The 26,252-nt window shown below is 43.0% G+C and overlaps 1 protein-coding gene across 7 annotated transcripts in view; it reads right to left on the bottom strand.

The window, feature by feature from the left end:
* The window catches only part of ANK3 (ankyrin 3), a 380,917-nt gene that overhangs the window by 16,348 nt on the left and 338,317 nt on the right, over window positions 1–26,252 (bottom strand). For 3 of the 7 annotated variants that reach the window (XM_043988598.1, XM_043988602.1, XM_043988601.1), the window contains 7 exons: window positions 25,957–26,038; window positions 12,907–20,634; window positions 12,195–12,269; window positions 10,695–10,826; window positions 9,621–9,764; window positions 6,024–6,114; window positions 3,682–4,048 (listed from right to left, as the gene is read on the bottom strand). In XM_043988598.1, the coding sequence (XP_043844533.1) occupies window positions 3,682–4,048; window positions 6,024–6,114; window positions 9,621–9,764; window positions 10,695–10,826; window positions 12,195–12,269; window positions 12,907–20,634; window positions 25,957–26,038 (8,619 nt within the window). Of the gene's footprint in view, window positions 1–642; window positions 694–3,681; window positions 4,049–6,023; window positions 6,676–9,620; window positions 9,765–10,694; window positions 10,827–12,194; window positions 12,270–12,906; window positions 20,635–25,956; window positions 26,039–26,252 lie in introns of all 7 variants that reach the window. The other 4 variants (XM_043988596.1, XM_043988597.1, XM_043988600.1 and 1 more) reach the window with 4 other exon arrangements.

Below are 26,252 nucleotides of genomic sequence, written 5' to 3' on the forward strand. Positions count from 1 at the left end.
CTGCATGTGCATAATTGAACATTCCTGCTGTGCCTTAATTACCCGAAATACTAAAACATTAACTTGGGGCATTCTGAAGGGGCTCCTTCATCCAAAGCATAGTTTTGAGATGAAATGACAACAACCACAACAACAACAATGGTAACAGCTCATCTTTGTACAGTGCCATAGGGTTTAAAAAGTCTTTTCCATGCTAAGAGGGGTGCAGAATTGATGCTTCCCAAGTTAAGTTACCAACCTAGCACAGTGGCATTAATGGGGAGGTGGGGGAGGAGGACAAAGCAAAGGGGAAAACTCAGAAAAAGCCATACGGTAAATTAGACAAGAACACTTTTTTTTAAGCCCACCACTTGGAAACTGCACAAAAGAGTCAGAAATAGGACCAGCATTCATTATAAAAACCAAGGCAGGGACGGTCTTGTAGCCACACATAGGGGTCTCAGGGGGAGCTCTCCCAGGTGAGCCAAGGCCATGGGGGAGGCGTGGGAGAGAGTCTCTATCCTGCTCCCTGCCTGTCCCGTGGGGCACAGCCGAGAGAATGCTTCTCACTAAGTGAGGCAGAGGCTGGTGGGTGAGCACTTCCCCACCGGTCTCTGCCTTGGGCAGCTGCAGGGATTGGGGTGAGAAGCAATGGTTCTTTACCTGGTAACAGCAGGCAGCGATCCGTGTGAGAGCCACACCTGGACTTTTAACCTGATTGTTGGGGGAACAAAAAGGGCAGCTGTTTTCTGAGATGATACAGCTGACGACCTTGTTGGTCTATGCTTGCTGTGTCCACAAAGGTACGGCAGGGACCCCTCTGATAGATTTTTAGTTAAGGCTCACATTATTCGGGATGGGAAGTGTGTAGGTCTTAACTCCCTATCAATGAGAAAGCAGCTTACCTTCACCTTGCTCTGAAAATGACTGGCTGAGACTCTTCCTAATGAGGAGGAAAACTCATTTAAGGAAAAACCCACTGAATCTTTCAAGTGGTCACCACTTTCTACTGCTTCAAATGACCAATCACTTGAAACCACCCATGGATGGGAACCTCACTTCCAAACTCTTTCAGGAACCGTCTAAAGGCCCACGACAAATACATACGTGAATACTAGGATATACTGAATAAACTCAATGAGTTATCGTAGCTTCTATAAATCTGTTGACTCATTGTGACCACTTCTAATAGCCTGTTTCTGATTAAAGTCATATAACTAAGTTACTACGACTTTGGAAGAGGGGGTCCCTTCTAAAGGAAACATATACATTACCATATGATTGATTAATTTATTAAAGGTCCATCACAAATAAAAAGACACAAGGAATTAGTGGTTGGTCCTAAAATGGTGATTTCTTTAGTAGGAAAAATTCCGAGGTGAGGAATCCTTCTCAACCAGTGTGGGTTGGCAACAGCTCTGCACCTTGTAGCATCTGAGTTATTCTGGGATGCTAGCCCTGGGTCATACTGAGCCTCTCTTTTTATCCATTACACCACACTGCTGCTCAAGCTACTGTACTGGTCAAAACTAACATAAAAGGGAACTGATGCCTATGAAAGTCCTGCCTTTAAAGAACCACCATTAAAAATAGGTTGTATTTTATAGATTTTGTAAATTATAGATTCAGCCTAACCATCAGTCATCCATACTGTTATTCAACTGACATTCCCAAATAATATTACATGTATGTCATTCATATCCCTGTCTTCTCTCACTGCCTCTTATAGTAAAGGTAGGTTTTGAACAGAAAGTAGGCTTCCGTGAAGGCAAAAACTAGTTTATTCTTGGCACCTAGCCCAGTGCCTAGCACACAGTAGGTGCTTGTTGAATGAATTAAACTCCTTGGCCAAAAGATGGGTTGTAGGAGACAAAAGAAGGAAAATCAAAGGATATGATTTAGAAGCTGGATAAATTAGCCTTAAAGATATCCTTTAAGAAAACCCTCTCTTCCCAACTAAGAGGCTAAAAGGAACTGATCAAAATGTCAAACCTATCAGAAAGCTTTTGTCCTTCTCTTTGAAGGCTCCAGGCTAGACTATGATGCCTGAGAGTTGTGAGGGCTTGGCCAAAGACAGCCGATGTTTTCATTGCTGTCCAGCATCTGAATTAAGGAAGGACATACAAAAACTGGAGGGAGATGGGCAGCTGAAGAAGTGGGAGAGGGGCAGCTAGGTAGCACAGTGGATAGAGCACTGGCCCTAGAGTCAGGAAGACCTGAGTTCAAATCCAGCTTCAGACACTTAACACTTACTAGCTGTGTGACCCTGGGCAAGTCACTTAACCAAGTGCCTCACCCTCCCCTCCAAAAATTAAAAAATTAAAATTAAAATAAAGAAATGGGAGAGAGCCAGCAGGATTTTAAAATTTTATGAACTTTCTATCCATCCCGTCTGTTTGAAGAAACACCAAAGAATATAAAGAAGTACTTGGAGGGGAAAAGAGAAAGATACCCCAAGAAAGCTTTTCATTGATACTAACTCTATAAATAATGACACCAAGGAAAGATGTATATTTAAAACAATTCAGAAAATGATCTGCACAAAGACAAAGGCCATTTAAATAACTTTTGGCTTTTAAATTCCCAAATTTTCTTCTATTTTTAATAAATCAGACCTATAAAAACAGACGGAGACAAGTTTTTAAATGAGACCACAAAAATCCAGGAATTTTGCTAATTCTTTGCCATCCCTTCACAACAACGGTGAATAATTCCGGTTTCATTTTAGAATACAGAAACATTCTCCAGCTTTTAAATGCCTTTGTGGTTAAAGAACACTCGCTGCAAGACCACAGGGCCTTATAGGGAAAGATACCGAATCTGGTCGGTCACTATTGCGTACTTATGTGAATGGTTCACATTTCTATAAGACTTTCAAGGTTTACCAAGTACTTCTCTTACTTACAGTGAGGTAGGCCATACAACCCTTATCCTTCTTTTTATAGATGAATAAACTGAGGCTCAGAACAACTCACTCAAGGAAGGCAATGTCAAAGCTGGGATGCAAACTTGGACTTCCGGTCTTCTAGTGTAGAGCTCTTTACATCATCCCATGCCACCTCTATACTTAATTTAAAAAATTAATTAAGGGGCAGCTAGGTGGATGACCCTGGGCAAGTCACTTAACCCCAATTGCCTCACCCCCCCCAAAAAATTATATTAATTAAATTGAAGCAATGATGGATTCAATCAAAGGGCTAGCTATCTCTTGAGAAGGTGGTCAAAAAGAAGCTCGAGTTAAGAATCAAGAAACCAGGATCCTAGATTTGGGTTTGCCAATTAATATGACACTGGACAGGTCACTCATCCTTGGTCTCTCCAAGGGAGGAAGATGATTCAATGGGTTCTCTCCTGGTTCAGTTCTTTTTCAGCAAGGAAGCCACTATCATATAATTCAAGGCTTCAGCACCATGGACTTTTGTTTGTTTGTTTTTGCAGGGCAATGGGAGTTAAGTGACTTGCCCAGGGTCACACAGCTAGTTAAGTGCCAAACATCTGAGGCCGGATTTGAACTCAGGTCCTCCTGAATCCAGGGCCGGTCCTTTATCCACTGCCCCACCTAGCTGCCCCCAGCACCATGGACTTTTAACGTAGAAATCAAAATCCTCAGCCCATGAGGAAGTGCAGTGATGGCATAACTATCGTCAGGAGGTGCAGAATAAGTCATTTAATCAGTGAGCATTAAAGAATTGGACCCTGTACCTTGTGCTCAGGCACAACAGCTCCCTCTTCCTCATGGACGTTTAGCCGTGTCTTGACATCCCCGGGAGAAGTCCTATTCATCTTTTTCACACTGACAGGCACAGAGGTTTTGATCTCATCTGCTAAATGCTTGCTAGTTTCTTCCACAGATTTCTGATAGGCTGCTGGCCCGTCGCTGCGGCCAGAACCTGGGGTTTTTGGTTTCAGAGGCTCCTTGTCCCTCAGCTTTCCAACATCGTTCTGAGATTCTTGGATGTGAGACTTGGCCGTGGTTTCAGGAAAGGCCTCGGGGTGGCTGCCGTTGGCTTCAAATTTGCCAGCATCTCCTTTGAGATATGAGGTAATAGAATCCCTACATTGGTCGGGGCTGGAAGAGACAGAAAAAGAGGAGTGTTACAAACTGCTGGGGTTTTACGTGACAAAGAAGAAGAACTCGGTCATCATGAGCTCTAAATTGCCACAAATAACAGTTTTACTCTTTTAAAGAGTATAATGCTGTGTGACCCTGGACAAGTCACTTAACCCCAATTGCCTCACCCCCCCCCAAATAATAATAAATAAATTATAATGAAGATGTTTTTGATACTTGTAAGTTATCTGTAACCTTGTCAGGTGGGACCCCAGTGTCCCATGAAGGCTTCCTTTGACCTTGGAAATGACCAGCATGTCTCATCATGTCTGGACCACCATCTCCAGCCCTAACCTATATGACAAACTGGCTTCCCTCCATGGGCAAATAGTGCCCATTTTGTTAAAAAGTGAAGAAACAGGCAGCTAGGTGGCGCAGTGGATAAAGCACTAGCCTTGGATTCAGGAGGACCTGAGTTCAAATTCAGCCTCAGACACTTGACACTTAACTAGCTGTGTGACCCTGGGCAAGTCACTTAACCCTCATTGCCCTGCAAAAACAAAACAAAACAAAACAAAAGTGAAGAAAGGTTATAAAGCAATGTCTCATAGGGTCCAGAAGATCACAAAGAGGGGATCCAGGCCTCTTTGGAGCAATGGAAGACTCATTGCAATAAGCCTATCCCCACCCAGGGTGACTACTTGGAAGAATGATATTCATTCAGCTTTATGTGTTTTGGTATAGAGCTAAAGCTTTGCACAGAGTGAAATGGATGTTGATCTGAGTTGTTTAAAAAAACATTTAGTAAGTGACACCCTGCTAACTAAGATTTTGTGCTCATGTCCTAGAGAGAAGTTGCTATAAATAAGACCTTGCGATAAAGGATGCATGGAACTGTTGATCTAACTGACCTTCTATGTGGTTAGAGTTTTGTCTGCAACCCCAACATCTCTCTATAACACCACAATTCTCACTGCTTATTTTTAAAGAAAAAGAAAGTTGATCAAGTATTTGAAAGAAGTTGTCTTATGAGAATCGGTAGTGGCTATTGGAAGTGCAGATGCTCTTTTAGGTTTCAAAGTCTACCAACCATAAGGAAGAACACCTATCCTGAAAGGATAAAAACCAACATGTGAAGTTATTAGAACACCACGAGTATGTGGGAATTGTTGGGACCTTCTATTTGTAATGTTCATTTTCTTTAAAAAAAAAAAAAAGTGGGGGGCAGCTAGGTGGTGCAGTGGATAAAGCACTGGCCTTGGATTCAGGAGTCCCCGAGTTCAAATCCAGCCTCAGACACTTAACACTTAACTAGCTGTGTGACCCTAGGCAAGTCACTTAGCCCCAATTGCTTGACTAAAAAAACCCCCAAAAAACCAAAAACCACCACCAACAACAAAACAATAGGGAAAAGACTTGAGGGAAGGGAGGGCTGAGGCAGGAGGCTTTCTCCTCAGTCTCTTTCTCTATACTCCCTATAAACTGAGGCAGTGGCATTATTTGGGGTCTCTGGGTGGGAGGGAAAGGTGAGACATGTTCATGGAGTCATGGATAGAATATAAGGAGACCTTAGAGGTAATCTGGTATAACTCCTTCAATTTACAAGTGAAGAACCTGAGGTTCAGAGGAGTTACGTGACTTGTCCAAGGTCATACAGAAGAGTGGGATTTGAAGCCAGGTCACCTCACCTCAAATTCAGCATTCTTTGCATAATAACACACACACACACACACACACACACACACACACACACACACACACACACACACATCTTGTTGGCACATGATCCTGCAAAAGCATTCAACATAATTCTCATTTGGAGATTTCATTTCTCCAGTTTAGCACAGGGAACAAACTTTCTGTACTGTTCAGGATCTGGAAACATTATGAAATTTAGGGTTTTGCTTGAGGAAGAAAAGCCGACGCCCTTTATCCCTTATCTTAATCTAAGTGTTCCAGGCCTCATTCCCCTCCCTCTTGGGCACATCCATACCTGTTATCCAGTCGATCCAGTAACCCACCAGCTATCCGGCGACCCGGCATTGGCGGCTCGGGGCTGCCCGTGGAGGCCTCGTTCTGCCAACCTGTAATTGAATACATTTCCCGTTCGATTTGCTCTACCCCTTTGAGCAGAGCCCGAACCTTTTCTTCTGTCATCTCCTCAGACTCCATCCCTTCTTCCAGCTGAATGTCCTCAAATAGAGACTTCAGTTTGTCTTCCGTCATCTCCTCCTCAGGACCAGAGCTTCCTGTCTCCTGCTGCTTAAGCCTCATCTCTACTTTGCTAGACTTGTCTATTTCCTGCGAGAGCTCGACACCTTTGTGGAGCCCAGCCAAGCTTCCGGGGCGCCGAGGATACTTGCTCAGACAAACATCCTCCAGTTGGCTCTCCTGGCGAGGCATTGAGAAGTCCAGCTTGCCATCTTCTAAGGAAGTGTCTTCCGCCGTCACGACTGGAGGTCCTTCTGCCGTCCCATCTACATTTCCCTGGGAAGTTCCTAGCCCGTCACTCAGTCTACTGGGACTTCTAAGGGGTGATTCTATGCTAGAGATATCACTAAAATAATCATCGTGCTGGAAAGGGGTGGGTGGAGGGTAGAGCAACCCCTTGGGGGTTTCCAGTTCCACTTGAAGGGAAGGATAACCTATGGAAGACAGTACATTTGGACGAACTGGAATGAATCATGATACAACAAAAAACAGATGTAAAATGACTCAAACTATAGATCAAGTATGAAAATGCATGATGAGTTGATAAAATGATGTTAGTAAAATTACTAACTTAGTTGAATTTAATGAAACAACAACAACAACAGAACCCAGCCAAACCCAGTTCGTACTATATTAAAAAATGCTATTGATTAAGTAAGAGGTCATACAATTAGGGGCAGCTAGGTGGTGCAGTGGATAAAGGTCCGGCCCTGGATTCAGGAGGACATGAGTTCAAATCCGGCCTCAGACACTTGAGACTTACTAGTTGTGTGACCCTAGGCAAGTCACTTAACCCTCATTGCCTCACCAAAACAAAAACAAAAACAAAAACAAAAGGTCATATGATCATAGCCTTAGAGCTGGATGGGATCTTAGAGACTGGTTAGTCAAAATCCCTGATTTTACAAAAGGAAAGACTGAGGCCCAGAAGGGGAAGTGACTTACCGAAGGTCACAGAGGCAAAGAGTATCTGTGGTCAGTTTTTGATAAGTTGCTAATAAGCAGGTGGCCAACTTTTTATTTTTTTCTCCTATTTGGAGCATGCAATGAACAGAGCAGATCTCAACAAAGCCAGTTTTTACAAGTAATTGTTTCTGCTTCCTGGTTATCCTTTTTAAAGGACAACCAGAGCTATGCCACTCGACTCTACATCTTTCAAATAGTAATTACTTCACATGAATGTAGCATCAGCATAGAGAATATGATTTAAAGGTGGCCAATGAATGTCCTTAAGTGCCTATTAAAAAGCCTGGCACTGGCCTAGGTACTGGAAATATAGAGACAAAAAAGAAACCAGCAGTGAAGGTTACAGAAGTCCTGTGCAAAAGCAAGAGCTCTAAAGGGGGAAAGTATGAGAGGAAGGTTAAAAAGCAGAAACTACTGGGAAGGTTCTAGATGAAAACTTCTGCCCTAGTTAAGTTATACGGAGGTGAGTAGGGAGTTCCTGGAGATCTGGGCGACTGAGGTGATCTTGGTGACATGGGAACAACCAGAACCACTGATCAAACAAAAGAGAAAAAAGAACAGATGAACAATGAAGACGTGGGAGCAACACCCCGCCTGGGGTTAGTCTGAACACACACGATGAGCGTTAGGAAACCCGAGGAGTGTTTGGACCCTGAATATTTGACCAACTTGCCCCAACAGGAAGAAATTGCCTTTTCTTTTACAAAGACTATATTGCCTTTTTTTCTGCCTTAGCTCAAAGAAAGGTCAAAAGCCGTCTGGTCTTGGTGAGGAAAGGAAGTTCTGGGAGGTTTCAGAGAAGAGGAGAGACAGAACAAACTGGCAACATTAGTGTTTCACAGAGACAAAGGGCTAAATTTTCAGTCAGCTTCAGACCTATTTAAGTATCTTCCTCTAAAATCACTTTGCTCTATAGACATGCATGAGATGATTGCGAACAAGATTGTTTTCAGACAAAAGCCTGGCTGAAAATTTGGCCCAAGAAGGTAAGCACAATCTCAGGAAATGATTCCAAGTCAAGTGATTTTGTCATGTAAACAATGCCACTGCTTGCAATGAGTATTTAGTGTAACTGACATTTTTTTGGGGGGGGCACATACGTTTCAAATTCATCTGATAGTTAAAACAAAAAAGTTTCAGGGGAAACCTACATTTAAAAAAAGGAAAACTGTAAAAGAATAATCAATTAAACATGTAGGGACCAAATTCCCTGAATTTAACCTAAAATTATTACGGTTGAGGACTTCGACAACAGAAGTCCTCAACCAGAGAGATATGGAGTCACCGATTTATCTGAACAAATTGAAAAAAAAAATCAGATTGACAATATTTTGTGAAAACATTATAGAAGGGGCCTTCTAATGTTTTGTTCCTATTCAAGAATATGGAAGACTATACACACTGCTGTATTTGATAGAGAAATAGTCCATCTCGGGCCAGTCCAGAGGGGTTCAGTTAGTAACACAGCAGGGTTTTATTCATGAAATGGCCCTTAGATCTAGAATTGTTGGGAGGCTTTATGATAAGTTTGAAAACTAACCGTTTCTGCCATTATTATTCCTCATATGAATATTGTGCAGAGACTAAGGCATGGTTCACCTTTTCCTTTAGGAAACAGCAAAAATTATCTAATAATTTGAGTGTGTTATCCCTTAGCACATAACATGCAGAGAAGACGTGAGTTAGCGAATTTCATTAGTCACACTCAATCTATTTGAAATTGTGGGAAAAGATTATCAACATTGGTCCACTTTTCTCCTCCTTTCTCAATAAAGGCTTGAAATATATTTTCAAAACTTTAGGCACAGATAAAAAAGCAACTCTACTACCAACCCTTATCACCAAGAAAAAACCTCCAACTTTACTTTTTAAAGTGGTTTTAAGAGTGGTTTTTCACCTTACTCTATGCCACTTAGTACCAGGAAGCCTTACTATTCCCATAAGAGTTTATGCAATTATTTTATTTTTGACACACTGCACTGCTCACGTGGCCAAAAACTGAACCAAGATAGCATTTTTTCATTCATTAAAAAAAAAAAATTAAATGGCCAAAGTGAGACATTTTCAGGAAACTAGCCATTCTACCATTTGGAAATGGAATTCTTATTTTAGAGGCTCAACCTTTTGGTTACAGTACAAAAATTGAGACACACTGCAAAATCAGCTAACACCTCGGATACTTTGGTTTTCATATTTTATGCCCCATAAAAATGAACATACTTAGAAGTCTTAAAAGAGCAATATTTCTATGCAAACAAATACCCTACAGTTGTGATTCTAGCAGGAAAAATGCGCTGAAGATGAGAAAATAAAAACCAAGAGAATCACAATTAAGTTTCTTTTTGAGTAACTATCTCGGCTTATAAAGTTTTCAAATTAATTAAATGATTAAATAAACATTAGACTCAATTACCATCAACGGGATCATGAAAAACATTGTTTTCTTCTGCAAAGCTCCTGGTGCCGGAAATATTTCCATAATCAAATATTGGTCCTTCCAGCAAGGTCACTATATCTATTCGGTTAATTTTTGTCAAGACAGAAGTTAAGGCATCAGCTGAAAAGGGGGGAAAAAAGAGGATGAAAAGAAAACTGGGACAGCTTGAATACCATCATCCCCCCCCCCCCATAAATCAAGTCTACTTCATAGCTTTCTCTCATACCCCCAAGGTATGAGTTGTTGTCAATGGCAGGGCTCAGAGCTTTGAACATGGGAAGGGGTAGCTGGCCAATGGTTCAGTAAGTATTCTGTAAGTTGCGCTTGACAAGAATGGCAGAAATCAGGTACAAAGTGCCCAAACTTCTAACCATTCCTTCTTCGCTTTGGTTACAAGCCATCTAATCAAACACTAAATTGAGTTTTACTTTTTAAGATGGCAAACTACCAAAACAATTAGTCTCACATTGGACACTTAACAATTTAATTATAGTACTTGCTTACAGTACTGCACTAACCCAGGCAAATGCAAGGGAAATTACTCACAACTCATGTGTACATTGTCTTGGTTTAGCTATCTTCAGCCAAAAGAATGGGGCAGGGGGAGAGATAGTAGGATAGCAGCACCAGAAATACCTGGCCTAATGGTGAAGAAGGTGATGTCTGTCTCTTATTATTGTGAATTCTTTTTTGTCTCCCTATTCTTCCCTTCCCTGCCCACCCAGAACTTATCAAGTAATGGCTCAGTTTTTGTCAACTGCTTGGTTATCTAGCAATTGTCAACTATTTTTCAATTTCAGCAGACATGTATAAAATTACAATTGTGATATAAAAAGGCTCAAGTGATGACAAACACACACACACACACACACACACACACACACACACACACACGCCCTTTAAGCCTCTCTTAAAGTCATGCTTATAACTGAGTTTCCACAAATACATCTCAATAGAGCAGACCAAAGGATTATCCACTGGCCTGGATGTTTTTCCCGTAAACTAGGTAGAAGAGAGTTGTCAAAGGTAAAGTAATATATCTTATCATACTTGTCGCATTTTTTCCATCTCGGGTAACCCATTTTTTTAATAACATGAAGCTCTGAGCAATTAAAGAATTTGGATTTTCTACACGGATTTGGTTGATTTCATCCACGGAAAAATTCAGCTCTCTCGCCAGTTCTGTAAAATAAGAGGAAAAACAAGAGGATTTTGAAGACCACCCATTATGGCTTCTTCACATACCTGTACAAATGCTTTTTAAGAGGCAGCCATGATGAAAATAAGAGAATTGATGTATACTGGCAATTTCTAGTAAGATTGAATTACCCTCCTGGGGTTTAAACCTAAGCCCCTTAGTTTGGCAGGAAAGCAATCATGTTCTCACCTGTAGGATATAACTGTAATCATCTGAACAGAGCTACCTCTAAACAAAACCTCAAAAGTACCTACATAAAGAATGCTAACATCATCTTGGATTTTTTCATACATTAGGAGGTCATTTGCTTTGTTCTCACTGACTAATTCCCACCTAACAGGATTTGCTATATACTGACCATGGGCAGAATAACATGGAAGGTTCTGGGGGGAGACAATATTTAGCTAAGATAAGGGATCTTACAACCCTCCCCCCCCCAATACAAAATTATATTACTTTCCTGGGCACACTCAGTCATGAGCACTATTAGCACTAAAACTCTTTGCACTCTAATAATGAACAATAATGGTATTTCATTTTTACCTGGTACTTAGTCTACTTTCTCTATACAGGGTGTCCCAAAAGTTTGAGTCTCACAAACTTTTGGGATTCTGTGTATTATAATTTGATCTTCAAAACAATCCTATGAGATTAGATGCTACTAATATCCCCATATGACAGATGGGGAAACTCAGAGAGGTTAAATATCTTGTCCAAAGGCACACAGCTTGTAAATGTCTGAGATGGGCCTTATACTCAAGTCTTCCTAACTTCCAACACTTTGTTAGCTGAGTGAGCTGGGAAAAGTCTCTTAACCTTCCTCCTTCTCAGTTTCCTCATTTGTATAACGGGGAAGTTAATAGCACCTACCTCACAGAGCTGTAATGAGGATCAAATGAGACAACCTAAGAGCTTTGCAAGCCTTAAAATTCTCTAAGGAATGTTCTATGAGCTGTAGCTGTATGTATGTGTATGGATCTTGGACTGCATCCCAGAGCCAAATACACATTTAGTTTTATGCACATTTTTGCATCACTAGGAACGGTTATGCATTATCTAAGTCTCTTTGCTTTTTGGCACAGAGAAATGACAGGTCTGACTACACACCCAGAGAATTAACTTTTGTTTAAGGGGAAGTTCTCCTTATTCAAATTCCTTGATCACTGACTCCTAAAATAATTTTTGCTATTATCTCCTTAGCATCAGACATTAAAAAAAAAAAAGAACCTGTTAAACAGAGAAACTGTATTTTGTGGCCCCTAGAATATTGCTTTCTCCCTGCTCTGATCTGTCCAGAGCAGGGAGAGGAAGGGTTACCGTTCTTTCCATATAGGTGGGGGGGAAGCACTCACCTGTCCAGCTCAGCCCCAGATGATCAGCCACAATGGCCATCCTGATATCTGTCCGTTCGCATGGACTTTGCGGACCTGCGACGTACAATTTCTTAGTTAAAATACTGATAGAGAAAGACATCATGTTGGAAAATTGTGCTTTAGAAGTACTTGGGTTTTACAGAGGGGCTGGTGCTGAAACTCAAATGTATCCTAATTACCTACACAATTTTTCAAAAAAATTTTTTTAATAATATTTTTTGACATAGTTTGTTATGTTTCCACCTGCGTAAGGCCAAGTGTCCGACTAAATGGATGTTGTCTAATGGAGTTAAACATGCTGATGAGTTTGCTACAAACGGTTATGACAATTCTAGTCCTCATATTGGTGAAGACACTAACGCGGGCATTTCAACCCTTGTCGTTCCTCTCCTTGGATGGAGAGTCGTGTTGGTTAGGGCCCAATGTAAAGCGTTGAATGACACCAATGGGTTTCAGCATGCTTCCCTAAGCTGTCTACGGTGCAGCGTTTGTTCAGAAAGGAAGAAAGAAGATTCTCTAAGACAGCACAGACAGATAACAAGGACAATGAACACTACAGTTAATTCACTCCACAGGCAATCACGACACGTCATGCACTAGCATCAACAAGTGGGAAAGTTTTACAGACTAGGCTGGATCTCCAGGACGAGAGCCCAAAATGCTCCAGAACCCTGACTGCCTTCATCCTCACCAGTCCTCCTATTGAGCCTTCTCTCACTGCCGGCCTTTCCATTCTTTGATTTTAATGACGCTGCCTCCTTTCTCTTATCTCTAGCGGACTTCGGTGTAATGGGAGGTGGGCAAACCCGAGGCACTTCTGAGGAGGATGAGTTTCTGGACGGACTGTCTTCGTCATCGGAGCCCTCGGGCTGCGTCTTTCTGTCTTCCTCACACAGACGGTCCAGGAGCTTTAGCGTCTCACCACTAATTCCCTTAAAATATTCAATCGAATGTTTACATACCTCCCTGAGCTGGGCTTTCCTGACTCTCCCTGTGGTCGCCGCCACGCAGGCAGATCTTACCTTTACTGGTAATTTGGAAGGAAGCTGCTTGATCCTGCCTCTTTCTAGCTGGCCTGGTTGGGGCTTGGTGCCTGTTTCTCTGGCTATAGTTAGGTTCTCTCTGTGTGGGTTTTTTATTGGAATCCTGGACCTTGCTTCTAGACATGGAGAAGAGCTAAGGGTTTTAGTTCTCTCGGGTTTACTAACCTGCCGCGTTTTACTCACTGCCTTGTTTGGAACATTTTTTGGCGGGAAGGCATCTTTGGAGGAGGTAGCCTTTATGGGAAGTTTGGATTTTGGCCTAAGCCCTACTGGTTCTTTTTTCTTTTTCTGTTCTTCAGTTACTTTCTGTGTCTCTTTTAGACAATGTCCTTGCAGAGCCCCTGAAGAGCTTCGGAGCGGGTTAACTTTCTCAGTGGCACAAGTGGGAACGGGCAGGTCTGGGAGCACTACGTTACTGGCAGTGTTATCTGTCTGCATAATGGATGAATCCAAATTGTTGTTGTTATTAAAATTATCTTTTGGAAAATCATGCTTTTCTTTCGGCCTAAAGTCTCTCTGGCTATATGCTGCACTTGCAATCCCTGTTACGGTTTCATTTTCTAAGCCCTGACCACTGGAAAGTATAGTAGCTTCTACTTTCTCTGTCCCTTCTCCGGGGCCATCTTTCTTCATGGTCATAGTGGAAGCAGAAATTCCCATTTTGATCGGCGTGCGCAGCTTGGGATCGACTTTGGAAGCGGTGGCCACTGCCGGTGGCTTCTCCGGTGGGCTACTACTGAGTGCTGCCTCCTGACACTCTCCACTGGGCTGAATGGCGGGTTTGTGTTCAACTGCGGTTGCCTCTACTTTGCTCTCTAGGTCTGTTTCTACTGTAGTGTCCCCTGACTGTGGCTGTGTGATGGCACTGCCCACGGTTTTATCCCCTTCCCCCTTGTCCCCTGACTTCCCTTCAGAAGTATGCTCACCAATCTGGAAAAATTGGAGCCTCTCTTCAACAAAATCCCTCTTGCTCATGTCAATTGCGCCACTGCGAGTCATCTCAAACATCTTCCCTTCGTGAAATGGGAAGGGGTTGGGTTCACTAGTTGGGGTACTTTCATCAGTTGGCGTTCTGGCCGGGGTGGTATCTGGGGTCGTGGCTTGAGAGCGGTCTTCTACCGCCAGACCAAATGGCTTTGATTCATCTTCCCTTGACTTTGTCTCAAACACTTCATCGTCACCTCGGTTATTAGACCAAGGATCAAAATCTAGACTTTTGGTGGCTACCGTCTTGAAAGGGGTTGCAAATTCTTCGTCTACCTTGTAGCTGAAATAGGTATCTGGAAACACCGATCTATCGGGATGTCTGCCTTCGAGTGTGAAAAACTGGGTCCCTGACTTCTGCTCGGTTTTGTCAGGAGTCTTTTCTGATGCCGAGCCTTTGGTGAGGGCCTTTTCTTCTTCGAGTCCTAACTTACCCTCCTCCTCCTCAATCACTTCAAGCTTACTTTGACTAAAAGAACGATCGGCTGGCTTTAAAATGCCCTCTGTATTCCACACGTCTTTTTTGACGTCAACGGTTTGACCTGGGAGCTTAGAATCGCTCTCTGTGAGACCATCATCTTCGTCTTGCAGGTCGTAGCCGTCAAGAGAGTCGATTTCGGTCGCGTCTGTATCATGAGAGAATTCCGCTGTGGTGGCGATGGAACACTCTGTGATGGACTGGTCATTATTACCATTCTGCGCGGCTTCGTTTTGTGGCGAATCAAGGTCAAGTTCGTTTTCCTTTCTGGGGCCATTACTTCCTGGCTCTTTCATGGTGGGCTTCTTTTCAGAACTCTTGGGTTTGGAACCCTCTTTCTGATCCTCTTCCACATCCTTTAGCTTGAAAGTGTACTTTTTGATTGGGACTGGTTGGTAGATCGATTCGTCATCACTAGAGTCACTGACCTCTGCCCCGGGAGGAACCGGAGAGGGGGGCTGCACTCGGATGACAGGCTCGGCCAGCTGGTATTTGTCATGCTCGTCCTGTAGGCTGACTTCAGTCATTTCTACCTCCCTCTCAGGGGAATAAGAGGACTTCTTATCTGGCTCTGCCTGGTCTGCATCCAGTGGTGGGGGAGGTGGAAACTCAATGTAGGCAACTCTGTTACCTTTGGATCTTTTGGGAGAGTCTTTGCTCACAGCGTTGGACGTTTCTAGGTCAATGGCTGTCGCTTGTTTTTGGGATGTAGACTTAACCTGTTCTTCTTCCTCTGACTCCTCAGAAACCTCAGGGATCGGGCTGGGTTTGCCAGGAATATAAGCAATAAGCGAGTCGGGTGTCTTAGAAGTAAATTCATAACTCACTTCCTCTGAGCTGGGGGTTTCTGGGGTTAAAGGGCTCTTCCCTGAACTGTCTAAGAAGGACACTTGCTCTAGAGTGTCATCTTCAGGGCTCCCCTGGGGAGAGGGAGGCTGTTTCTGCTGTCTGCTGGTAAAGAATGCCCCCCTGGTCTCCTGAACTGTCTTACATTCCTGACTTACGATTCTCCTTACACTTCCTTGTTGGATTTCCTTTTCATATTGTTTTCCTACTTGCACAAAACTAACATAAACGGGCAGAGTCTTTATCTCCTTCCCTCCTTCTGTCTCTGCTAATGGTGCAGGCTTTTCCAATCCATCCATGGGACTATGGTCAAATAAATCACTGGAGGGAGACTCCTTGCCTGGGCTAAATTCTAAGGAATCAGGAGATTTGGTAGGGGAGGTCTCAGTTTCCTCCAGGGGAGGACACAATCCTACGTAACTCTGATGCTTAGAGATTTTGCTGATCTCAGAATAAGTGACCTTTTCCTCTTCTACAGAACTGAGGTGATGGGTCTCAAATGTCTCTTTACTCAAACTGGACTGGGGTGATTTGGGGGACAGTTCATACTGGGGAAATTTGGACTGGTCACAGAAACCATCGGGAATGGCAGAGGATAATAACATTTTCCTCTCCTCGGCAATTCGGACCGGGATGTGGGACACGGCCGTGCCTTCACTTCTCTGGGGTGCCCGGTCACCAGTTTCGGTGGGGTGCCCCCCTTCTTTAACCACAAACTCCCTATACAAAACCTTTTTGGATGGAGATTTTACAGTCACTTCCTTAATTTCGGAGTGAGCCCCATTTGTTAACAATTGGCGTTCTCTCTCGGACACAGAGATCAACTCGCTCTTTGTCTCAAGACCCTGATCCTCTGGGTGGTCAATGTGATTTTCTTGGACATCATGAACGAGTACATGTGAGAGTTTGTCTTTCTGTGCCTTATGGTTAGGAGCCCCTGGACTCTCCCATGTTCTAAAAATCTTTTGGTCCCACAGTCCCTTAGTTGCCAAGTCTTTTGACTGTTGCTCAGAATAATGCTCAGGGACGGATTTACTTGGCATTTCAGTTCTTGGTTTCTCGCCATCAGGAGAACCGGCCTCATCTAGAACCATTTCACCATTCTGGGCCTGCTCTCCTTTCATCCCCGGTAGTTCCCTTTGCAAAGATGCACAAGCATCTGCAGGACCCACTGCCTTCTGTGGCTTTTCTCTACTGTACACCTGGTGAACAGGGAGCTTGCTTTCTTGTATTTTTTTAATTGGAATTCTGGATGGGCTGTCCAGCTTTTTTTCTTCTTGGGATACATCTTTGCCTTTTGGATGGATGCTCTGTTCAAATTTTAATCGGATGGAACTGAGTTTGGATTGTTTGAGTTGGAAGCCAGCTTCCAAAGCTTTGCTCTGTGAAATACCTCCTCCTCTGGGCTCCCCTGAGAGCATGCTGTCTTCAGCCTCTTTGGACAGGAGCCTCCTCTCAGGACTGCTGGGCAGACTGGCGGCTTTTTTGTCCTCAGCTTGAGGCAAGCCCTTCCTATCACGCCCATGCTGCCTCACCTTACCCCAGTCATCACTGGACGTTAACGATTCAGTCAGCGGTAACTTCTCAGGGCTGCTGCTGGCTGAGCTTTGGGAAGAAGGGGCATCCTTGACGTTCTGGGGCCGGGCTTTTTTCTCGGGTGACTGCAGCTCATCATTCAACTTCTCTGTTTTGTCACGAAAAAACTGGGACACTTCCGTCAGTTTCTCTTCTGCCTCCTTAACGGTCCTGTCCACCCTGTCTTCATATAGCAACTTTTCTCTACCTCTGTCTAATCTGTCCTCAGAAAACCGCATCCACATGGCATGTTTTGGGCTACTAACATCTCCAGAATAGTGCAACACTGTTACTTTATCAAAATGCTCATCTTTGGACACTTGACCTAGACCATTTTCAGACACATCTTTATAGATTTTGGAGAGAATCTCTCTTTTAGGGGCAGGGGCTACTTTGTCCCTGGATCTCTTATCAGACCCCTGTAACTCCACACTAAGGGGTACAGCGTGGTCTGTAACCGATTCCTCGGTATCAGAATGAGACACATCTAGCTTTTCTGAAAGGAGCATTTTCTCAGCAAACCTGTAAGACTCCCCTCTTAGTTCTGACAACTCATCCTCATGGTATTCTATTGAGTGCTGACTCAAAAGCTTCAATGTTTTGTAAGAGTCATCAGACATGAGTTGGGCAGAACTAGGGCGACTATCTTCTTCCTGGGACACGGGGGTGTTTACTCTTGAAGACTCCAGGTAGGAAGGCAGGGATTCCTCCGCAGTGAGCTCTTCTTCCTCTGGTGGACCCTGCTCCTCGGAGCTGGGAAAAGGCTCATGTTTCTCAGGCAGAAAATCTTTTAGGTTAATATCGCCCCGAGACAAGTCTTTCTGATACACAAACATTTCCTTTTCTGGATGCTTTTTGGTCTCTCTAATAATGACTTCAGTGGGTTCGGCTTGGTTACCTTTTTCGATGTGGACCTCTATTATACGCTCCAGTTTGGGTTTCAAGGGGCTCTCCCTCTCTGCATGCTGGGGTGGGGTCTCAGCAGCAGACTTGTGCGCGTCTGGTGCCACGGCAGACTTGTGCTCAAACAGACCTGCCAGTTCTTTGGACGGGTCCCGCCCGGACTGGAAGGCTTTCATGATATCGTGGACAGACATGGTTTCTTCGATTCTTTCTGAATTGCCTTCACTACCCGGTGGCGAATGGTACACCATCCGTGTGGTAGTGGTTATGTGAGTTTCTTCTTTAACGCGGACGCTTTTGCCCGTCGCCCGGTTACGGTCTTCCTCTTCTCCATTGGCTTTCATCTGAAATACTTTGACTTTCTCTTTAATACTAGAAGTGGTCGGCTTTGGCTCCGATTCCATAAAGGGTGGCGAGGGCTTGGGTGACAAGGGTCGCTCCTGGGCCTCTGCGATCTCTCCCGAAGAGGGCTCATAGCTACGGATCACGTGAACCACTTCTGTTCTTGTCTCTGTAATGACTGGAGGGATGGGAACCTCATGGAAAAGTGGTTTGGGACCCGTGCTCTCTGCGCTCTGCGGGGCAGAAGGCGTCTTCTCGCTTCTCGTTTCAAAGCCGCTATCTGATAAGGGGCTTTTATCTTGGTCGTGTTGAGAGAAATCATCAGGAGATTCCAAAATAGTGTCTGTTCCGTAGAAGGAATCTGCAATTTTGCACAATTCTTTTTCTGAAGTGGAAGGTCTCATGGAGGCGGGAGGCATCTTAAGTTTGTGCTCCTGCAAAGCGATTGCTGGCTTTAAAATTCTTTTCTGCCTCTCTTCGCCATCTTTCTTTGCATCTTCGAGCTTGTACTTTAAGTTCGTTAATGAGCTGCTCCCAATATCATTTGTTAAGTAATCGATGACTTTGGTCAAGTTGTAATCCTTCTCAGACATAGTTTTTGCTTTAATTTGGACCTTCTCTGGTGTGGATGCAAGAGGGCACGGAGCGGCTTGCTGTCTTGCTTCCTTTAGCTCTTCTGAACTGAACTCAGTCCAGTCATCTTCAGGGGAGTGTCCTTTGTCGTTCTGGGAAACCACAGATGCCCCTTTGCTTTCTACACACACATCCTTCTTAAGTATCTCACTAACTTTGACTAAGTCTTCCTTGACTTTCTCAACAATCTTAAATGGTTCCTCATCGTCGATTCTCCCCTCTTTGGTTGGCTCTGTTTGGAACGGTTTTTCCTCAGCCACGTCTGTCTGCAGGATGGCGGTCATTCTTATTAGATCTTCCTTCATCTCGGCTACATCTTTCAGTATCTCCTGACTTGAAGATAAAGAAGATGGTGTGGACAGTTTAAGTGCAGAGGGCGCGAGGAACAAGGATGACTTGATTGGGGATGATGCCCGATTGAAGTGGGGCTGAGGACGTGTCTCTGTAGTCAGTGTTTTAATGGGAGACAAGAGGGCAGCTGCGGATTTTGTCATTGAGGTGGAGTCTGGAAGCTTCTTCAGTGCTGGTTCTGACAAAACATTGACTACGGAGTAGACGGGCACAGTTATTGTTGATGAAGTTACTGATGAGGTAGTTGCTGATATCGATGACCCCAGGGATGTGTAGAGTGCACTCACGGAAGGAGTTCGTATAGACTGAAAAGCAGATGGCGCTGAAGACACAAATGACCTGAGCGGGGAGAATGGCATGGCGGTAGTGGTAGAAAACACTTTCTCAACTGTATCAGCAGCTGCACTAACACCAGAGCTAATGGAGTTTGTGGCTGCAGAGATTTTTTCTTGTAGCGTGGCAGTGGCTGAGGCTTTGGCTCCATTAATTAAAGCTGAAGATGATGGATACTTCAGAGGTGAAATAGACCCATTAACTAATGCTACCTCTGCGTGCCCAGTCATATGTTTCACAGGAGAAGAGAGAGAGGATGCCACCATCACTTTGGTGGAGGAAACAGCATCGACTGCCGACTTAGCGGAAGACACCACGGACTTTAAAGGGGAAGACACCAGTGGTGGTGTGGAAGTGATGATAGATTTAAAGGGCAAGGTTGAAGAATACATATTAATGTTGGACTTAGGGGATGCTGGGGGTGTCATGGTAATTGACGACCTCTCCAAAAGGGAGCCGGCTGTGGTCACCGGAGAGGTCCGAGAGGAAAAGGTTGAACTGGATGCCAGCCCTTTTAAGGGAGGGATAGCAGCCTCAGTCATTGTGGGAGCTCTAACAAGTGACCCAGAAGAGACTTGGATATTGTAAGGAGGCTGTGAAACAACTGTTTTTATTGGCGAAGAGACTGTCCAGAAGGATCTGATGGGCGATGCCACATCACTAATGGATTTAACTGAAGATGTCGTTGAAGCGCCTAAGGTGGATTTGATTGGAGAAGGAGAGGAAACAGACCATATTGACTTTAATGGAGAAGCTGATGGAGTATTAGAAGAAGAACTGGACAAGGAAGTCAAGCCTGACTTGGTTTGTCCAGGCACTGTCATTGGAGCTGTTGTCCAGGACTGATAGGGTCTCGTAGAAAAGAAGGGCTTGTATGAGGAGCAAGTGACGGGTAGGGATCTCGTGGCTCCTGCACTCCGTTCAACTGGTTCTTAAATTTTAAAATCAAAATCAAACATAAAAATCAACAAAAATGGTTGAAAAACAGAGAGACCAGAGAAGAAAATTGGTCAGTAAATTTTGTAAATATTACAAAAGCAAGTACAATTGTTTGTATGATTCAGAATGGGAAAGGCAAAAAGAATGATTGAAAAAGAACAAGGAAAAAAATGCTCCAGATTCATAACTGATCCAAAGTAAAAGATACAGAAATATGTAAAAGACAAGGAGGGATGAGAAATCAAAGATGGAAAGCACGCAGCAACCAAATGTGCCAACAATGAAAAACGAAACCCAAAGAAAGGATCCACGGATGAGAAAAATAATCAGAACCAAAAATTCTTCTCTTACTTCCTATTGACTTTCTCATATGCTAGTTTTGAAATCGCACTAGCGCTCCCATTTTGCCTGTATGTTTGTGCAACCAAACGATTATTGTTTTAGTAATTGAGAGTGTCCTCCCTTTGGCACCTTTTAGCGGTATAGATTGCACCTATTTAAAACAATATAAACTCGTGTAGGTTGACAGAAGTATCTAGAAAACTTTGTCAGAAGCCACTCAAAGCCTACTTCATGCAGAACCCAAAATATCTTAAGTGACAGGCAACTGATGTGCAAACTGTGAAGCCACTGGAATTCAAATCTTTATCTCCCATGCACAATTCGGTTATGCTTCACACTCATAAAGCCAATAAGAGCAAGAAAGTTTCTGGGTCAGAATTTAAAAGAAAAAAAAAAAAGGAATTTTTTGCATCTGGTTTTTTTTCCATGCAGTATATTCCTTTTATTTGGTTAAAATAAACTAAAAAAAAAAAAAATAATAACATGAAATGGCTTAAATCGCAGGTGTCACACATGACAAATGGAAAAAAAAATATGATTCGTGATCAACGTAAGCAAGCAAAGCAACCAAAAACATCAGTATCATGCACGGTATATCATGTCAAAAACAAGCAAAGGATGTAATACAATTGATATGCCATATTATATGCATTGTATAGACACTCAAAAAATATTCCACAAGAGTCATTTTAAAAGAAGAGTACACTTTTTCCATGAAAAGTGGTGTCTTGGTACCTTTTGAGATTTCTAGCAAATTCAGTATCTAATACTGTAGATTAAGAAATTTCTTCCAATAAGTATACCCATTTCTAAATCCAGCATCACCCTATAGTTCATCTAAAAGAGTTGTCTTAACGTTATCATTGTTGCTGTGGTCATCATCACTGTGAGCTTTATTTTGGTAATTCTTCACTTTAAGTTCTCAAAAGGTATCATGGGGGAAATACAAAAGCAACAAAGGTTCAGTGTGTGTTTGCAACATTTTTAATCACCTACAGTGGGTACAGTGTACTTACTTATCCACCCTCCACCCCCACCAGATCTATCAGTTGCAAAGGTAGGAAGTAACTAGAATATTTTCAGAATACGGGCTCAGTTCCCCAGACCGTCCAAAGCCCATCGGCCATGATGTCTGAAGAACTACCCCTTTGGGGAGCAGAGTCACACCACTAGTCTTCTGGCAATGGGGCCAAAATCAAGCAGTGAAATTGGCGGGCTCACTGAAGGTCAAGGTAGACCAACTCCCAGCCTTTCTACGTCCATAGCTTGGGACATCAGACCGAGTTCCCAACAAGGACTTAAGTCAGCTGCCAAGGAGTTAATGTTCTAAGTCAAAGTTCATCAAAGTCTCACATCCAAAAACCACCAGCTCAGAATAATATTGAAATGCGAAGGGCAAACGGAAGACTCCTCCTCTCCTTATGTTCCTCTTCATGGTGTGCCCGTGGCAATCAATGCTACAATCCACTCCTTGGATTAGCAGCTACTCCCACAAGGGTGAAGATGTTCATTCCTAGTGTACATTTAAATTCAAATATTCAGAAAACATCCTTTCTGGTGCTTTCATCCTACTCTTAAGAAAGCTGGAAGAACTAGGGAAGATTCAACCTTAGAACAGGGACCCCTAACACTCATATGATACTCTCACAACTGTACCTTCCAACTTTCTGGGAAATGCAACGAGCTATTGGTAAGTAAATCATTGGATGCCAGATACAAAAATGGTGGGTTTCGAAATTTTTTGTATTTAAAGATGAAGGGATCATCTGCGAACAATCCTAGTTCTGTGGATACTGGTCTGTTAGACACCACTGCTTGGAAACAGGCTTGTTTATGTGAATGTGAGACACTAGCAATGCCTTTTTGGTTACCAACATTTTTGCTTTGGAAGATGGAAGTCCTGTAAACCATTTCTTGTTTCCTTTTTTCCTCTAGAGGAAACAGCATTCAGATTGTGTGATGCAATGGTTAGTCTTCAATTCTATGTGTATTTGGAAGAAAAAGAGGGTCTGGCCCTAGCGCCAGTTGGCTGTAGCAGTAGGTGGCTCAGTGGACTTGGAGATACAAGAAACCTGGGTTCAAGTCTCACTCTGTCTCTTACTTCTTGGTGTGACCTTGGGCAAGTGAATTCACCTTCTTGTGTTTCAGTTTCCTGATTCAAAAGAGGAGGAGAGCTGGAAACTAGGGAACCTTTAATGTCAAACCCTTTCAACTCTATGGCTATGATTTCAGATAGTAAGTTCCACTTTCTTTTTCTCTCCATCTATCCTCGCCCACCCTTCCTCCACCCCTAAAAGCTATTCCTTTATCATTCTGTCAACACACACACACACACAAAATCAGTTGCCTTTCTTTCCTGCCTCGAGAGGGATAGGTTATAAATATTTTAGCTAGGAGGCAGCTAGGTGGCATGGTGGATAAAGCACTGGCCCTGAGGAGGACCTGAGTTCAAATCCAGCCTCAGACACCTGACACTATCTGTGTGACCTCAGGCAAGTCACTTAACCCTCACTGCCTTGCAAAAAAAAAAAAAAAAGCTAAAGGTAAACACCACGAGTTGCACTGGCCAATGACCCTAGCCAATCCAGAAATTCTATGAAACTTTGCATTAGTGATCTGTACCAGCCTGTAGGTCATACATGATTGAGCCTCCAAGCCTTTTGGGGGTCCCACACTATGGTGATCCAAGAAAAAGCTGAAAAAGTCTGAAGATGTTGCCTGGGGGTATCAAATAAGTACCCTGTCTATGTTATCAGTATACGGTGTAGGAGCTAAATTAAAAAGCAGGCAGAATTTCATGTAATTATTGGAGTTGCATTGAACATTCCTGATGGCATTTGGACAGCAGAGTAGGATTAATTCTAAGGCCCAGAGTATTTTGAGAGCTTGTCAGGAAACGGGAAACTAGGGTAAACTTTTCTGAGAAAAGAGGACCAATAAACCTTAGCCTTTTACCCTTACGTGTTCCTGACTATGAAGGCTTCCTTCCTACAAGGAACCCAAATCCCCAAGACAACACGAGATGCCACTAGCATGCTAGGCTACCTTTTTGGTTCCAAGTCCTAGATGTTCGTTTTCAGAATAAAAATCTTGTTAAGATCTTTTCCCCATCCCTTTGCTGCTACTTTCCCTGGACTCAAGTTTAAATCTCAGAGCTAGAGAGACTCAGTGAAATGCTCACTTTTATCTAAGAAGGCTATTTCTGTCCCATGTTTGGTCTAGACCTGTGACTTCACTTGCAAAAGAAATTCTGAAATTTTCTCCACCAATGCAGATGGGTTCCTGCAATGTTATTTGTATTCTTGGAGAGTCTCCTGGGGCACAGAGAAGTTTAAGTATCTTGCCCAGGGTCACACAACCAGGAAGTAGCAGGGGTCTCCTCCCATGATGCATGCCAGAGTACCTATTTAGTATGTACACAAGTAACTTGGTAAGCTCCATGACTTCAGGGATTCTTTCATCTCAACTATCCCACCCCACTTAAGCAGCCCCACCCCAGCTCTAGCACAGAATTTTTTTTTTTTTGGGGGGGCAATGGGGGTTAAGTGACTTGCCCAGGGTCACACAGCTAGTAAGTGTCAAGTGTCTGAGGCCGGATTTGAACTCAGGTACTCCTGAATCCAGGGCCGGTGCTTTATCCACTGTGCTATCTAGCTGCCCCCTCTAGCACAGAATTTTGCACACAGAATTTAATATTTGTTGAATGTTGGCTGTATACTTCCAATTACTATTTTTTGCATGCATAGTTTATCTCCCCACCCAGTTTGCAGGTTTTTTGAGGGAAGAGACCTTATTTTATGTTTCATTCCATCCTCTAAAGGGCAGGCATTAGTGTCATGGAAGAGAATACTGGACCAAGAATCTGAAGACATGGATTTTTAATCCAGATTCAGCCTAATTACTAACGTTAGCAGTGGGACTTTGTGCAATTCACCCTACTTCACTGGGTTTCAATTATCTTCTCAGCAAAATGTTGGGATACATGGGTTCCTTCCAGATCTAATATTCTATGTGTCTGTGAGTGGGTGTTCAATAAATGATTGATACAATCAAGTCAACCCCTTCTGGAGGAAGTGAATGCAAAGGGATCATCAGCCCAGTCACCTGATTATAGCTGAATTCTACACACACTAATGGGTTTACAACTTCTACGTGAGTCTAGGGATAGTGATGTCAGGTGTCAAAGGACCACAGAGAGAGTCCCCACGAGAATAAAAATTACTTTACAAAGGTGGCAGATGCCCAAATGGACTAAAGAAATTACTGGTATGGAAGGAAATCAATATCTTGAAAATGCATCAGAAGGTTAGATAACATAGGAATGAAAAGCTAACTCTTGGGGAAGGAACACAACTTAGCAGATTCAACAGAGAATGGCTAGCAAAGGATGTTATTGTAAGGAGAAGAAATGGGAAAATCAAGAACACTGTAGGAAAGATGATCAATGAAGAGGAAGAAAAATGAATTGTAAATGGGCTATTAAGACCCAGCTAGGAATGAAGGATAAGAAAGATATCTAACTACTCACTAGTATTTTGAATGCATTTCAAGTAAGTGACAGAGAATAACTAAAATGGCCTTGGGTAATCATCATTTAGCATTTTTATGGGCGTCTGAGGTTCTTTCTAGCACTAGACCTATGATTCTAGGAACAAACTGGGAAGAAAGCGTGATGATTTAAGAAAGATAGAAGAATGGATCTTTTGACTGGAAGAATGGTTCACCGTGACCCCTTTTAAAATTTGGCTTTGGTGTAAAGAACTAGCTGCTTTCTCCCTACCTTCTCCAACCCAATCCCAACCCAAACTCTTACAGCAAAGAGTTTACAATTTATCAAAGGCTTTTTCCTTCAAGAAAATTCTTATTTATTTTGTGTTTCCAAATGACACCAAGAATTCAATGAATATAGAAAAAAATGTCTCTTCTTATAAAAGTTCATGTATATTATTAGTAAATATGTTAGGAAACTCACTCATTCCAGGCTCAGTCAAGTAGCTATAGCGCTTACGTAGGGCCATAGATGCAAAGTTCTGGCGGCGGTCGGCTTTCTCTGTCTGCAAAAAAATAATAATAATAAAAAGTAAAAAGTCGATTTTTTTCATTTTCCACTGAGTTTCCTTGTGACATTTGCAAAGCATTGCAGTGTGGTTATGATGATGTCACTTAACATAATGTTTATCTCTATTTTCATTCTCTCCGTAATTAAACATTTTAGTAACCTACAAAGGTCCCCCAAAGAATTCTCTTCTTCCTCCTCCTCCTCCTCCC

The sequence above is a fragment of the Dromiciops gliroides genome, chromosome 2 (assembly GCF_019393635.1).
Source record: "Dromiciops gliroides isolate mDroGli1 chromosome 2, mDroGli1.pri, whole genome shotgun sequence".
Lineage (NCBI taxonomy): Eukaryota > Metazoa > Chordata > Mammalia > Microbiotheria > Microbiotheriidae > Dromiciops > Dromiciops gliroides.